Below are 16,599 nucleotides of genomic sequence, written 5' to 3'. Positions count from 1 at the left end.
AAAAAAAAAAAAAAAAACATATCTTATCAGTTATCGAGATCACTAATAAAAAAAATAAAGATTACTATCCCACGTAAGAAAAATCATCGTTAAACAATATATGCATGTATAATCAAAATCAAAATCCCTATGATCTTTATAAAAAAAAAAATATATATATATATATATATGTTATTTTTATAGATTTTTTTTTTACTAAATACTTACCGTAACCGAAGATGATGGAAACGATGGAGGCGACAATAGAACATTGAAGAGCGAATCTATTAACTCCGACCGGCTTCTCGCCGGTGATTTGATCGGCCATGATTAATATAGTTCACCTTCACGTAATAACCAGAATATATATATATATAATCAGAGATCTATAGAGTATACAGACTTAAATCTATATAAATGTATCTCCCAACTATATAGAGCTTTTTATATCTGAAAGTTAGTTAAAGAGTTTGGTCTTAATCTCTCACTACCAGAGAGAAGATTCGATGAATATATATATAGAGAGACAATACTCGTGTAAGGCACAAGCTTGTTAAGAGAGGATTTAGTTATTTGAATCCAGTGGACAAGAATCATCCACATCTTCTTTATTTGTATTTATAGAAGAACCATGTTTTGTGATCAGATTCGTATGACCCGATCAAAGATTCTAATTACGGACCTTTGCTACTTGTGTAATTACTTAATTTACAGCTTGACGGCTGTAAATTTGGTAACTCTGATCTGCAGTGTTAGCAGGTCCGGCCCATAAGGGAATCAAGTGAAGCCGAAGATTCAGATCCAAAATTTTAAAAACCTCTTTCATTTAAAAATCTATTAAATAAAAGATTTTTTTTTTAAGGATATATATAAAGTTTTTTTATTTACATGTAAAATATCTTTTTCATTTATAGGATATATAAAAAGCTTTAAAATATTAAGTGGTGGTCTTTTATAAAAAATCTATAACTTTTGTTATAGGTAAAAAGGACACATTTTTTAAATTTTGGGTAGAACTCTGGTTAATGTTGGACCTGAGTGCTAGTTGGCAGTAGTAGTTTTAGGTAAGTTGTGGTTTTGGATAAGAACGTTATGTCATTATGTGTAACAAAGTTGATTTTTTTGGGATGAACTTTGACCTGTTTTTTTTTTTCATCGACAAGTGTGCGTTATTATTGGATAAGAACTATTTTTAATATCTGCCTTTCGTTTTTATCCTCGTGAAGATTATTAAATTTTCTTGTTTTTTTATCCTCGTGAATAATTTAAATTGTTTATGTCACTGACTCACTGTGTGTAAACCAAACACAATTTTTGGCTTGACTCATGAGGGTCAACGATGAAGAGTGTAAAAACGTCATGGGTCCATTTTAATAATTTAATTCAAAGTTTGAACTTTTAGATGATTTACTTAGAAAGTCAAGTGGCTATCCCATTAAATGGATTTATTCTAAGAAAATACAAAAGGTTGCGTTAGTTTAGACTTTGAATCATGTGAAAAGCCATATACTGTCTTTGTGAATTCAGCCAATAACCAAATACTTAAATTCGGATATTTGTTGTATTTTTTTATTATGTAAATATATGTATCTTCAAGTTTCACATACATGAATATTTTCTTACCAAGAAACTATTATTGGAAAATAAAATAAAAAGGAGGAAGAGATGTTTGTATATAATTTCATACTACAAATGTAGGATTCTTATCATTTTCAACGTAATACAACAACTAGTTTCGAATAAAACTTTCGTTTTGTAGTGGAAAAGTTATATAGCCCATCAAAAACTAAACGCAGTTTCTTGCTATGTCGAGAGCAATGTACAAAACCTAATCTACATGACTACATCTTGTGGATTGAAACCTACATCTATAGAAAAACAAAAAACCTATACGGAGCTAGAAGTCTAAATGGGGTATTGGGTCCATTTCAAGAGCAATAATTAATTTCGATTCGATAATACTTTGTCTTAATTATAAAAAGAACTCTAAGAAAAGTCTCTTTATACTACTTTTAATAATTTATCAAATGTTGGACTAAACAGTATACACCATATGTGCGCAGCCGTAACCTCGTGTGGTGGTAAACGTCATCTAACGGATGTACAGTATTATCAAATATTAAGATGATTAAGATATATACAACAACAACAACAACAAGAACAAGAAACCAAGAGGAAATATTATGTGCTTCGAGGAGCCATTGTTACAAACTTACAAAGATATAATGAAAATGAAATTATGAGGATCCAATGGATTTTGGATATTTGAAATTCATGCACCATTGTTCATTGAAAAACGTCGTGTGTACTTGGATTAGGATGTGCGTCGATAAAAACGGTTTGAACATTGAAAAACAAAAACAAAAATAAGTGTCACTTCGTGTTCGGGTTTTTGACCTTCTCTTTTGGTGTTTGCTCAGAGTCTGAGATATGAACATGATTAAGATAGTGACTTGAGAGAGGGGACAAATTAAATTTGTATTCCTGATAGCTTTTTTATAGACGCTCAAGTCAAAAATAAACATTAATCGTGGAAATTGGAATCAACTGTTGAAATGACAAAACAGTTCATTTACACGTTTCTCATTTAACGTTGTTCAAAAAATTTAAATTTTACTTTTTTTTAATTCATTGAAGTTGATCATGTTTTTACAAAAACTCGCTTTATAAACATTCCACAGATTTTATTCACCTAATTTGTACTGTTCTGTTTCCAAGTGAGTGGTGACGACGTTATTGGACTTTTTTCGTCAAAAGCTAATATTGGACTTATTAGTATGAAGAAAACATACTTTTCAACAAAAATGTTCCAATATCATTAACGAGCCATCTGTGTAAAGATGATTATCTAAGACACTCTAGGATTTGCAAATGCGCTGAAAGAAGTTGCAACTCAAAACACTTCCTAATCAGAATCCTTATGAATCCATATATATCATTGTTGAAGATTTGTCAATCGGGCAAATCAAAAGTAGGGGAGTTCTTGTCATAAACTGAGTTCGAACGAGATTAAGATTCCACTATACCCAGAAGCAAAACTTAGTTATACCAACAAGCGACAAACAGAAGATTTTGTAAAAACAACATAAAATGAATCATCATGAAACAAGTGTGTAGAACATAGCAATGACACTATCTGAAGTTCTGGATATTGTTGAACACCAACAAAAACTTCAAGCTAACTTATAAATAACCTGCATACTAGAGATTATAGTTTTCAGTAACTCTTAAACAGCTCAAGCAAAAAAACATAAGATCTTCAATCACACAATGCTATTGAGCTATTTAAGCAGCAGCCTCTTTTGCAGAAGCATCCGTTTTCGAATACAGCCCGAGTTCCTCCTCGAGTTTCTTCCACGCATTCATAAAGCTCGGAGGAAACTTCTTCTTCACCGTTCTAATCAACCCTTTAGCATCATCTATCTTCTTGTTCGCCACCAATCCCACAGCCAAATGCTTCAAAGTATTGAAATCAGGAATCTTGTGCATATACACACTCTTCTTGAAGATCGCATAGCCTTGCTCGTACAATCTGCTGTAACACAGATGAAATATCAATGTCCTAAACGTAGCTGCGTTTGGAGCACAGTTGTTTCCTTCAAGCCCTTCATACACTTTCTTAGCTTCATCCAACATTCCTCTCTCGCAATACGCAGTCATAAGATAGTTATAGCTAATGGTATCAGGTTTCAATCCCATACTGCTCATTTCTTCGATCAACTCCTTAACTCTTTCAGGGCTTTCCTTTTGAGCACTCATGATACGAACATTATAAGCTGCACTATCCAATTCACAACCTTTCTTAACCATCTCGTTCCACAAGTTTTCAGCAACCTCTAGCTCACCTTTCTTATACAAGGAACTCAAAATAGTGGTGAAAGCAATGGTAGTGACTTCCATGGCTTTACCTTGCATCTGTCTCATAATCTCAATACCTTTTTCAGGGGAACCAGAGTCACAGTATGACTTAATCAATATACCATAAGAGATTTTGTCAGGAGTGACCTTACTGTACCTCTGAGGAATTTCGTCGAACAGTTGGGGGACTTTATCAAACTTCTTGGAATGGAGACAAGCGTTGAGCAAGGCGTTGAAGGAAACAGCTGATCTGGGTGTGCCGTACTGATCCATCTGCTCGTAGGCTCTCATGGCGTGATTAAACATAGAGGCTCGGCCGTAAGATCTGATAAGCGTAGAGTAGAAAGGTTCTTCTTTTATTTTAGGATCTTTTTTGCTGGATTCGATTAAGGTCTCGATGTCTGAGAAACGGCTACACTTGGCGAGGCGACGAACAGTGAGCTCTTGTGCGTAGCGAGATGAGACAGGTGAAGCAGAGTGATCGGAGACATTGGCGTAGATCTTAAGGGCTTTGTCTGGATCGTGTTCTTTCCGGAGAGTAGACTTTGCTTTGGAGACAGTGATTTTGCCTGAATACGGAGCAGTAGCTTCGACGGTGGTCGTACCATCTGCAGCGGCTGTGGTGAAGCGGCGAACAAGGCGCAGAGAGATACGAGTTGAAGCCATTCTAGCAGAAATGAGTATTGTGGAGAGTGTGGTGGCGATAAAGGAGACGCCTTTAGGGTTTAGTTTGCTTCACAGAGATTTTGGGTTTTACAAGATTTTATTTTTTTTCGATTTTAGGGTTTAGTCAGCACTTCAAACTACTAAACACCTTTCGTGTTGCTATAATTAATTTACAACACATGTCACATGTTAATCTGGGACACTGATTTTGAGATTAATAATGTGTAAGAAATACACCAAAAGATTGGATTGGGTGGTGAAAACGTTATAAGAAGCAGTGTACCGAAACTATATCGATCATCTCTTAAGTCTTACAATCACGCAAAAGAGTCTTCAACTGAAACAAAGTACTTAGAAAACTTTTAAGTAATAGAGAAAGCAAACAACAAGGCAATCAGGCACCATAATCACCCTGTTCAAACTTGTCTTCGGGGTAAAACACTGCAACGACTTCGTTTCCTCCAAATTTCCTACCATTCATCCCGATTCTTGCCTTGGACGAGCCATCTGTATCGAGATACTTCAAAAACACCTGCACAAAAGACTGTCAGATTAAAGACTAAATAGAAAATATACAAGAAGCAGAGAATAAGAGAGAGATAAGATTTTGGTACAAACCTTGCCAAGGCCTGGCACTGGCTCACCACTGGGGCTTGGACGCGGAATCACAACATTGGTCAAAGCACCTGCATTTTAAGAGTTAAAGAACAAACATTTCGAAAACAAGAAAAGAACACAGAGACAAAAACAAGTTAGTTTTTTCTTTTTTAAGAAAAAGTGGCCTTTGATGAAAATTAGATTATGAGGTTTATGCAGTCTCCTGTCTGTGTATGTTAGGGCTGATTCTTTATAGCAAAAGGCTGTAAAACAGTACAACCAAGAAAACAGAGAGACAGATCAATATGCTTTTTATCTTATATTTCAAATTAGACCATATTACGCAATAAAAGGGTCTCTTACCGAACTTTCCGCCTTCTTGTCTCATGTCTTCCATTATATCTTCATACTCCTCGTCATCTCTAAGCTCATCCTCGGTAACAACCTGAGTCAGACATACCACAGTCGTTGCCATTACACCCGGCTGCATCATAATCCTCTGCAAAAGAGAAAAGCATCAGTCTTTTAATCTTATAAACGGAACATCCAAGTTAGTACTTGAGCAAAAAAAGTTTACCTGAAAAGCAATTTGCTGCTGTGCATGCAGTAATACATTCTCTTGTTCAGGCTTTGGTTGCATTGTTCCCTGGTTGGCACGTCTCACTGTAAGTGTCTTATCTCCCATCTTGATACCATTTAGGGCAGCGCACGCAATATCTGTAACAGAAAGATCTTGGTATACACAAAAGGCGTATCCTTTAGAGTTTCCTGTTTCTCGATCTTTTACAAGATCAAATCCCTTTAGGGCTCCAAAGGACTCCAACAACTCCCTGACTTGTGATTCGGTGAAGTAATATGGAAGTCCACCAACAAAAATACGATCTGGTCCCTCAAGCCCACCAGAAGCACCTGGAGTCAGACCAACAGCAGCTAAGTTTAGATTGGAACTGGGCTGGCTTGGACCAAGAGTTGCAGCTAGAGATGGGTTATAGTCACTAGGTCTCCTCACCTTCACTGGAGCTCCCTGGGAAAAAAGAAAAATTATTATTAAAAAAGAAGCATTCAGATAATAACCTACTGTATATACCAAAGAAATGCAAGTACTAAAGCTCCACCAAATATTTGGTAGTGCGGTAAGCATTAAAACGTACCTCAAATATAATCCCATCCAAAGACATAGCGTTACTTGCTTCTTCGACAGATCGCATCTCCACAAAAGCAAACTTCTTCTCGTGGTTTATATATACATTAACAACTGCATCACCTGCGAGTAAGAAGAATAAAAAACGATTAATATAAGCATCAGACAAAGGATTCTCTACTAGTATATGCACCAGGATTACATACCTGGACCAGCAGTGTTTCCACCAACAGCAGCCATAACTTGACTAAAAAAAGTAGCCACAGACTGCATTACAGGATAATATATCAATGTTAGTATCAGTTGTTGGAACATTATATAAGTGGAAAGAATGAAAAAATGAAATGGATATTAACCTGTTCATTTGCCGTAGGGGAAAGCCCACCGACATAGACTCTGCGAGCATGCCTAGTTGCCTGAAGACACATAGTAAATAAGGAGACAATATTAGAAACAGAGACACGTATATTATCTTGCATATATGATATAACCATGCAAAATTAAAGTTAACCTGCTGTGTCATAGCCTGAATTGGCATCATAGGGAGACCCCCAAATGGCTGCAGGAACAGGAAATAGAAGAATTAGTTCATGGAAGACATAAATTAAGAAAAAAAGTTAAAGGGTAAAGACCACAGACCTGTCCAGTCGGCAAGGGAAACATATTGGGGAACATCCCAGCCCCAGGAAGAGTAGGTGGTGCGGGAGGAACTTGGCCTACAAAAAGGAAAACAAGTTATTAGTACATGATAAAAATACATATGAGAATACTTAGTTCACCGTCCCTGAAAATGTATTGGAGATATGGCCATATCACGAGAGGTTCAAGTCTTGAAAATATTTGCAAGACTAACAAAACCAGTGATATGTACTGAGGATGAGCAATACCCATATAATTATTGCAGCAATTCGTCCTTGTATATAAGAGCTAACCAGCCCACACCCATTGTTGCCTTACCAAAAACAGAAAAGCAAACCAGAAACACAAAGAACACCAAACAACCAGAAACTCTCAGTTCTAACGTTATATCCCCTGTAAAAGATGAGCAAAAACAGCCTATGTTTTTTGTAGTTATTTAGGAGAAACAGATTTTATCAAACCCACTATGTGCCTTAGATATGAATGCTACATTACGTTTATGGGAAGATGCTGAAATTAAAGAGATAAAACGGATACCTGTAACAGCAGCACCAGCAGCTAACATTGCAGAGGCTGGAGGTGCCATATCAAATCCACTGACTCGCTTACTGCAACAATATATATTGAAGTTAGAAACTTTCTTAGATTGAAGCAATTATTTCAAAGAAGAGTAATCCAATGAGGAAAAAATTACTACCTTTTGGATGGAGATCGTGACCTTGATCTGCGCTCAGACCTATCTTTTGAACGAGACCGAGATCGACGGCTGCGTCTACCTCCTCGATCATCTCTACGCCTAAAAGAAACAAAGAAATTATAAGCAAAATCAGTACCTTCCATAAAATAGAAAAGTAGAAAATATAAAATTTTGATTCAAGAAGAGTCACCTATCATGGTCACGATCACGGCTTCGGCGGTAGTCATCATCATCCCTACTACCACGTTCCCTTCTTTCAGTACGCTCCCTGCTATGTTCCCTGTGACGACTACTTCTGTGATGACGCTCACGATCTCTGTCCCTGTCTCTACTTCTCTCCTTGCCTTTCTCTCCATCTCTGTCCCTACTTCTACCAGAGACTTCAGAATCCCTTTCTCTGTCCTTATCACGTCCCTTCTCTCTTTCTCTATCTCTACTTCTTGAAGTCTCTCTTTCATTGTCACGCGTTTCTCTCTACACAATCCAAAAAAAAAAACTCGTCAGAACAATTCAAGAATCAATGAAACTAAACAAAAACACAACAAACGATGAATAAATTAAACCTAAGATCAATCATAGATTCTAGAGCTAGAAGATAAACAAAAGTAACCTCGAAACCCTAACAATCTCAATTTTGCATTCCTATATCAAAAACTCGACCCCAAATTGAATCCAATTTGCTAAGAAACGTAGATTTGAAACTCGGAGAAACAGAAGCTGGAAGATTTAAAGGTAAACAAGAGAACAAATTACCTTAGGTTTCGAGTCTAATTTATCCTCGATTTCGCCGCCGCGAGCTCCGTTATCTTCGGCGTAAAGGGCGTCAGCAACCGTACCGTTTCCCTCGTGATCTTCGAAGTCCGTCATCGTTTCACCGGAATGAACGCTCTCACCGGAGATAAGGTTTAGATTTAAGTTTTTGTAGCTTCGTCTTTGTTTCTGCCGTCGAGATTCGAAAGAAGAGGAAACCAAAACTACTTTTAGGGCAATTCTGATTACTCTATTATTATATAACAAAAGACGGGAACTGGACCGCCATGGAGGGTATTTTTGTCAATTCTGTTTATCTATTTCCATTTTTATGAGCTTATCTGCGATGAGACAAAGTAAAAAATAGGCCGACCCATATTGATTGGGCTCAATTGTGGCCTGATCCGTGTTTAAGATAAAATATACCCAGTTTTGTAGATTTGCCTGCTAGTTACAGCAAGTACAATTGTAAAACAAATTAAACTGTAGCTAGTTACAGCAAGTACAATTCAAGGGATTAAACAACAACGACAAGAACAGAACTAACACGTAATAAACGAAAGAGTAATCAATAACTTGAAGTAAACGTCAGCCACTCAACAAATGTCTCGGAAATCTTTTCATTACTTCACATTCCCCATCTACAAAGATTTAAACAAACATAATACAATATACAACCTGAAGACATGGCAACAACAAAAACAATACAAGAGATTCACAAATAAACAGGAGAAGAGGAAAAAGAAAAAAGAAAAGAAGTTATAACCAAAATACTCTTTTGGCTATTTAAACCTTTCTCTCGGCGTTCTCTTTTACTCCTCCAGATTACATTTCCTCTTCATCTGCCACTTCCCATTCTTTCTCCATCGGTACTTGAGGTTCTTCTTGCGATGGTTGCTGAGACTGAGGTGGCCACCGCTTCTTCTCTTCTTCTTTTTCTCGTTTCCTCCTCTCTTCTTCTTCCTTCTTCGCCTCTTCTTCTTCTTTCTTCCTCTCATCACGTCTTCTCTTACTCTCATCATCCATCTTCTTCTTCTCCATCTCCACCTTAAGCTTCTCCACTTCTCCTTCTGCACAAGAAGGACACTCCAACACAACCGCTTCCTTCTGAGCCTCAAACAATCCATCAATCGTCACACTACTCACATTAAACGAAGCAGCCAACACTTGCCGGTCAAGCATCCGCAAAGCCGAGCTCTTCCCGGCTAGGAACTGTGGCTTGTTATTCTTAGCTGAAGTTGTAAACCCAATGAACACTAACGAGTCGTTGTTGAAAGACATTTGAGCCATTGGATGTAACCTTGGAACTGCAAAAACATCTCCTTCCTCTACTTTAAACCTCACGTTCTTACACTGATCATCAGATGATGATGAGCCCCTTGAAATCGAAGACCTAAGCACCCTAACCATTCCTGCTCCTTTCAACACAATTGAAATCTCGCAAGCCCATGGATTCCAGTGCGGTCCCATCATTGACGCTTGAGTTAGATTCACCATGGAAACTCCAACCATTGAGCCTTTCAGAACTTTCAGATCCTTTCTGTTAATTGTTATAGTACGACCGTTGGGGCTCTCGAAATCTGGTTCGGATTCAAAAACATTGAATGTTTTTGCTTTCTTCACCTTCTCTTTCTTCTTCTTGTTTACTACTGAGTCTGCGCTTCCAGCAAAGAGTTTGAGTAATCGCGGCTGCAGCTGCCATGTGTTGGCCACACATGGTGGTGAGCACGGCATATCACTCACGATCAATGGTGGCTTCGTCCGGTTCCTCATCAGCCCTATAATCTCCTCAGGAACCTAATTAAATCATCAAATTTAGTCAATCACTTAACTCAGCCCAAAAGATCATCTACAAGAGTAACTTGGGAAACAAGATAAATGCGATACCCCAAAAGCTGACTGGAGAATTGTCTCATCAAAACCAAACAAGAGTTCTGTAATACTCGAATACGCACCGAAGCAAGGATCCTGCATCCAATCCATGAAAGACTAAACAATGAGAAGAAAAGTCAAGAAAACGAAAAAAAAAAAAAATCATATTAAACTTACATGTAAACACTCCTCGTTGTTGGAGAAGATTGCGTAAAGCCTAAGTTTGGTTCCAAGGAAGACATCAACCGGTTTGCTCTGTAAATAGAAAACTGAACCGGGACGTAGCCTGTAAACATCCCCTCGTCTTATCTCGGAACTCCTCGCTTCCTCCTCCACCCAATTCAGTATCCCACTTCCTACACAATACAATCACCACAGGTCCACAATCAAAGATTAACCTAAACCGAAACTGATCCATAAACATAACCAGAGAAAATAAACCGGTTCTTATTTAACCAGCGTTAACCGAACCAAACGAAATACATGACATTGAAATAGTTGATGTACCAGAGTCAACGAAGAAGACCATATCAGAATGAAGAAGAAGAGGGAGCAGAAGCATGTTTGGCTCCAAAGTTATGGAATGTATTTTGTACGGACCCATCCCACCGCATCCATCTCCGATTTGGACGGTTGAGATCTGTCCGAACTTTGATGTAAAGATTGGTTTCCATTGATCATTTTTAACGAGTAGAGGCGACGAAAACCCGCAACATGACGGCACAGCGACGTCGTTTTCGTCAGACTCTTCCGACTTAGCGTACGACTGAGTGCAGAGGAACAAGAGAACGAGAAGAACAGAGAGTGGCAATACCGTAAATCTAGTCATTGTGTGCTCTGGTTCAATGCAAAAGCGTATTAAAATCGTATAAAAATCGTATAATATAAAGGAACCATGCATAGAAGAGATTACAATGACCACGTGGCTTAACTGTTGGACACGTGCTTGCTTTACGTTGACAAGTGCATGGTTCTATCTTACCAAGGACAAATTACCGCTAAAATACAAAGTTTGAATTTGAAAGATAACAAGTGTTGAAAAAGACTGAAGAGCATATATATATGAACAACAGAGATGCATAATTTTCATCGTGCATTAGTCCAATTAAATGACACGGTCTTAAGTGATGGCAGTGCATATATATAGTTTTTATCGTTACGGTATTGGGATATGCATATATAGCTTTATCGATAATGCTTATCTTTCTAATAGATGTGTATTTACAATTACATATGCAACTGTTTCACATTTTTATTTCATTAAGTTGTCTTATCTCAAAACTCAAACTACTGAATTTTAGCCCGTTACTTGTTTGAAGGAGACTTGCAAAATAGTTTGTTGTTAGCTGTATTTGTGCATCAAGGGGGGAAAAAATGTCAGGCCCGCCCGATTATTCAGTGTTTGGGCCTATCTACTTATGTGTGACTGTGTGAGTGCCCCCAACCAACTTGTATGTGTGAGAACTGAGATTCTCGTTTTAATCATACTTTTGGGTGATTGGATTCTGTATAGAAGTTGAACTTTTCCATGATCATTAGTTGTCTGATTATCTTAACCTACATATAGTAATAATGAATGATATAAGTTAATATTATTCGTTTGACAGGGTCTAAATATGAGCTACATACAGGCGAATCTAAAAACCATATAAGAGTGATCGGTTCACCAAAGTTTACACGTAACATCCCAAAAATGGAAATACCAAAAAAATAAAAATAGAATCAAACAAGTTTGGTAACGTGTGAACATTAAAGACTGCCTATGATGCTAATTGATTTAGGAATTAGGAATTGTGTTTGACTTTATGAGTGATATTCGATGCATGGAAGTGAAGTTGAGAACGTATGTGACTCGTGACTGTGTTTGGTTAATTGTTGGCTCGTGGACAAGAAAACTTTTCTATCTCAAGTGTCAAGTCTCATGCTTATCATAACATATATACCTTATATATGGTCATAAACAGTTCGCATGTTTGGCTCTACGTATTGAAAGAGTTACGCTATACAATCACCGAATCACGTCAAATACTTACTTACGTACAATTTTTTTTGTTGCTGGCGGCTATAACTAAGATGGATTAGTGATGTCAGTAAACACATATACATAGGGGTTTTGGAGTTTGTTAGACAAAAGACTATACACATGTGTACAAACGAATTAATTCAGATTTATCCTATGGTGGATTTATATGTTCGTTTATTTATTCGATAAAATGAATGACCCTAGAATCAGTCAGATGCTATGGTGAACCGAAGACCTAGTACTAATAAAAGATTTGTTTTTATAGTATCAAATGATGGAAAATATATAATGGACGTCAAGAAAAACAAAAGTGATGGAAAATAATTAAGTTGATAGCACAATGTTTTGTTTCTAAGAACAATTCATTATCTTTACAAGTAACAGAACATACTTGTTGGTACGTATTAGACAACAATAATTTGTTGTGAATATAAATATGTATGATCGTAAAAATATATGTAACAAGAAAAAAGATGTGCATGACTGTATATTTTAAAGAAATTAGTAAACGAGATATCAAACAAATAAATGATCCCGTACAAAGATTAAAAGTATGTTTGTATTATGAATAATATTATTTTACTAAAAGACAATAATAACAAAAGCAGGTAAATTAATATTTTAAAAACGTGTAAAGTAATATATTCTTGATGGGGAAGAGTCTCCAAGGCATGTTGTGACTTGCGAGTTGTGACTACTCAATGTGTTGCAATAGAACATCCTCCATCTATTATTTTTCTTTCATTTTTTTTGTCGGTACATTATTGACTATATAGCAATATTTTATTTTTTAACCGAATTTTTAATTGAATATGACGCTAATTATTTTTATTTTCATTTTCCCTACCACCAGCTATATTCACAGTATTGAAAATACATATAGTAAATTTTAATTTTAAAACTGCATTGGATCAGGATGGATGCCGGCATCGAGAAGGAAGGACGCCTTCAGAAGTAGCTGAGTTAAAATATAAATGTTTACATTTGAAACTAAAAATATATATATATACTCCATTACGAGGCTTACCAATCGAAATTATGTATTTCTCCATTAGTTTAATACACATAGTTTTCATTAGTTTAGTACACATATATTTTCTATCATCTGTCTATATGATACATTGTGTAACTACAACCGGTCTATAAAATTTTCAGATCAAATTGTAAAGAATGAAAACATTTGATCGAATTAAGATAAAAAGGTGGTTAATATAATTAACAATCTATCATTGATAGATAATTTATAGTATTGCCTTTATTTTCACGTTTTGATAGCTATCAACAGGAAATTAAACATTTTCTCCGTTACTACGTTAAAAGTTATATTTTCATATCGTGTGAGTGAATGATATATTTTAATGGAGAAAACGATCTTTAATTTTTTATTTTATTTTATTGTGAATGACATGAAATAAGAATCTACTAAAAATTGATTTTGCTTTTGTGAGGATGAAGCTTCTCGCTTTTGAATAGAGGGAAGAAGCGTCTGTGTCGTCTATCATCGGCCTATCCTTCCTTTCCTTTCCTTACTTCCTAAGTATGTGACCTTTATCTTAATAAGGATTTTTTTTTTTCTTTTTTTCTTTGGGGTAGTGGGATTGAGAAAAAATCTCCCAAGACAAAACGCAACAATATTTTTCTACCACAAAAAAAAACAAATATTATTACCATGCATGGTTGTACAACTATACTAGTGCACTTCAATCCTTTTCTATTGAATTTGGACATATCAACCAAAAGGTTGGATACGATTTATCAGTAGACTGTTTTTGATAGTCGGAGAAAAAATAAAACTACAAACGTTTCACCTTCAAACACCGAGATTATGTCGAGTATTACGAGTTAAATTTTCGTGTTCTGTCTTTATTAATGATGAGACATTATACTTACTATAAATTAAGTATAGCAGATATTATAAAATTACCAATACAGAAACGAATAACAAGAAGGAAACCTTTGGCGTTGGGACAGTTTTGGTAACGAGAGGACCCATTGGTCGATCGGTAAAAGAATATTGTCAGAGTGGGAATATAAGATATGATCGTCATTCGTTTGTTTTAAAACTTTTAATATACAATCACGTGTGTTAATAAATAGAAACTTGTATTAATTACCAGACGAAATATTCAACTCTTTTTTGCTAAAAAAATTATGTAGATGTAGGTATCTTTTTTGACGGCAGGATTTAGGTATCTAGGTACGCGATATTGTAATATATGCATAATCATCATTCACGGATTGTATTACATTCAAACGTTCAATATTATGGGGTAGTTTAGTTTCATATGTCTGATTGTGGGGGAAAAAAACTGAATAGTTGTTGTTTGTTAAGCATGAGATTAGGATACAAGTGGATCCCATTGCATGCAGGTGTTCACACTTACTCTTAATTTTTTTCAAAACATATGTAAAGTAACAAAAATGTGGACTTAATTACTTAGTAATTAGTTTAATAAACATTTTTTTAGAAAAAAGCTGCCACGAAAAGAACTTCAGTAGATTAGTGTGTAAATTAAGCCGCTATAACGCATAAAATCTACAATAATAACACAGAGAAAGTTTAAAGGTTTTTAAAAAGACAATTTTATGCAAGAGAAAAGAAAAGTTGTTGAATTAATGTCAAGGAAAAGCTGAATGAATGTATTAAGGGTGAGAGGAACCTTTTGCTCCACGATATTAAAGGTTGAATAATGTCTCAATGAGAGGAGGAAAAGTTTTTTCCCCACACGAGATTTATAAAACTAGACGATCTTTTTGCGGAAAAGAAAAAAAAAATAAAACTAGTCGATCTTTATTAAGATGTTTTCAGATTATTCAATCATTCAAATTAAGTTTGCTTTCAATCAGCTAAAAGTATTAAGGGATTAGTTTGATTGTTTTTTTTATTAAACTAAGACCATTGTTGTAGTCATTATACTTGTAAATTAAAGGTTTTATTAACCAAGTTTCATAAAAAAATTTACAATAAGGAAAAAAGTATATTCAAAAAAGAATGTGGAATGGGTTTTGTTTTGTAATAATACTAAAGAGAAAAGAAAGAGAAATTTCCATGAAAATGAAAGCCAAAAAGAAGTGAAGGGAAGAGAGAACATATTCGTCTCTCCTTTGCAGCAATCTTATTAGAGAGAAGCAATGTGGGGGGACTGATAGAAGAAGAAAGTGGGCGTGATTCTTACGCGCTGACTTTTGAATGATCAGTCAATCTCTGGTAACTGTACGGTTAAAAACAATGGCCCATGGGCTTCTAATGCGTTATCGTCCGACAAAATTACCTCAAAAGTTAGCCCATTGTGGGCCCGCTTCCTTTCCCCCTTGCTTTTTACCGTGTCTATCTTGTGGGTTCCACTTAAAGCCCAGTGGTCACTCCCTTTTTTTTTTTTTTTTGATTTGTCGCAAACACCGGGAATTATTGTCCGTTTAATAAACCGCTCTAGATTTATTTAACTAGTGTGATATACATTTTTTTTTTTAAAGTATAGTATCAAAATAGATTAAAATTTGTAAAGGTTTGTTAATTTTAATTTTATTATCATTTAATTGTTTTTTCTTGTAAATTGTGTACTAGGTACTAACCCGCGGAAAACCAGAACTTTTTGTTCGATGAAATTTTTTAATAATTTATTTTGTTATTAGGTTATTTATAAAGATTTGTGATTAAAAATTTGGTTTGCTTATATTAAAATTTTTGTATTTTAAAAATATTTATTGTAAAACTGTCAATAAAACATTTACATATAATGAACTTTAGATTTTATTCGATTAGATTTTTAAAATCTTAACTTTAATTTTTTTTTTAAAGTACGAATTAGTTTTGATTCTAATAGATTTTTTTTTAACTTTTTATAATTTATTTTATGTGTCCCCAATTTTCGTTTTTAAATAAGTTTTTTTAATGGCAATTAAATGTAATTTTTTACACATTTTAAAATTAGTTTCATATTTGTACTTCTCAATTAATATAGTAGGATAATAAATATTTGACAATGAAATATTAACATTCCAAAATAATCGCACTCAGACAATAAAAAGGAAAGAAATCATGAACCTTTTTATAACATCCTTTTTCTCTTTTCTTCAACTTTCACCTTCTTGATGATCAATCAACATAGTGGAGCTTCTCGATCTCTTTCACTCGAATGATTTATTTTTCTTTTTATTTTTTTTTATTTTAAAGTAGACGAACTTTATTTGTATGTGAGGTTAGCCCCTTTACATAGCTGGAGTCTGGAGAGGTTTCTTTTTTACTAGCTAGTTGTGTATAATTTTGGGGATATATGATGAGAAACATACATAAATTAAACATATGCTTACCAAAAAAAAAAAATAATAATACGGAATCAAATTTACAAATCATTCACTTAGATTTTTTTTTTTCTT

General features: G+C 35.1%; 4 protein-coding genes across 7 annotated transcripts in view; all 4 read right to left on the bottom strand.

Annotated features, from left to right (window-relative positions):
* LOC104727545 (probable polyol transporter 6) overlaps positions 1 to 631 on the bottom strand; it is a 4,021-nt gene extending 3,390 nt beyond the window's left edge. Inside the window, exon 1 of the mRNA XM_019231733.1 lies at positions 208 to 631. Coding sequence (XP_019087278.1) covers positions 208 to 307 — 100 coding nt within the window. The 5' untranslated portion in view covers positions 308 to 631. The remainder of the gene's footprint in view (positions 1 to 207) is intronic.
* Positions 3,094 to 4,632, bottom strand: LOC104721107 (pentatricopeptide repeat-containing protein At4g36680, mitochondrial). Its single transcript, XM_010439019.2, has one exon. It carries the CDS (start codon positions 4,501 to 4,503, stop codon positions 3,265 to 3,267), a length of 1,239 nt encoding a protein of 412 aa, XP_010437321.1. The 5' UTR covers positions 4,504 to 4,632; the 3' UTR covers positions 3,094 to 3,264.
* On the bottom strand, positions 4,748 to 8,570 carry LOC104721106 (splicing factor U2af large subunit A). Of its 4 annotated transcripts, none has more exons than XR_002034181.1 (13): positions 8,331 to 8,570; positions 7,768 to 8,051; positions 7,578 to 7,676; positions 7,418 to 7,488; positions 6,881 to 6,957; positions 6,753 to 6,800; positions 6,598 to 6,657; positions 6,448 to 6,508; positions 6,252 to 6,364; positions 5,678 to 6,124; positions 5,464 to 5,599; positions 5,122 to 5,363; positions 4,748 to 5,035 (listed from the first exon to the last, which is right to left on the bottom strand). XR_002034181.1 is itself a non-coding variant. In XM_010439015.2 (13 exons), the coding sequence occupies exons 1-13, from the start codon at positions 8,442 to 8,444 to the stop codon at positions 4,898 to 4,900; spliced, it is 1,716 nt and encodes a 571-aa protein (XP_010437317.1). In that variant the 5' UTR covers positions 8,445 to 8,570; the 3' UTR covers positions 4,748 to 4,897. The 4 variants fall into 4 exon arrangements, 3 of the variants coding, with proteins under 3 accessions (XP_010437317.1, XP_010437318.1, XP_010437319.1); XM_010439015.2 differs by having other exon boundaries at positions 5,122 to 5,189; XM_010439016.2 differs by lacking the exons at positions 7,578 to 7,676; positions 7,768 to 8,051; positions 8,331 to 8,570 and adding an exon at positions 7,129 to 7,193 and having other exon boundaries at positions 5,122 to 5,189; positions 7,418 to 7,435.
* Positions 8,924 to 11,043, bottom strand: LOC104721105 (vicilin-like seed storage protein At4g36700). The gene is made up of 4 exons (XM_010439014.2): positions 10,707 to 11,043; positions 10,377 to 10,555; positions 10,215 to 10,295; positions 8,924 to 10,124 (listed from the first exon to the last, which is right to left on the bottom strand). The coding sequence occupies exons 1-4, from the start codon at positions 11,026 to 11,028 to the stop codon at positions 9,153 to 9,155; spliced, it is 1,554 nt and encodes a 517-aa protein (XP_010437316.1). The 5' UTR covers positions 11,029 to 11,043; the 3' UTR covers positions 8,924 to 9,152.

Source organism: Camelina sativa, chromosome 11 (assembly GCF_000633955.1).
Source record: "Camelina sativa cultivar DH55 chromosome 11, Cs, whole genome shotgun sequence".
In the NCBI taxonomy this organism is placed as follows: Eukaryota; Viridiplantae; Streptophyta; class Magnoliopsida; order Brassicales; family Brassicaceae; genus Camelina; species Camelina sativa.
Note: the sequence above shows the minus strand (reverse complement) of the source record. Positions and strands in the feature narration are given on the sequence as shown.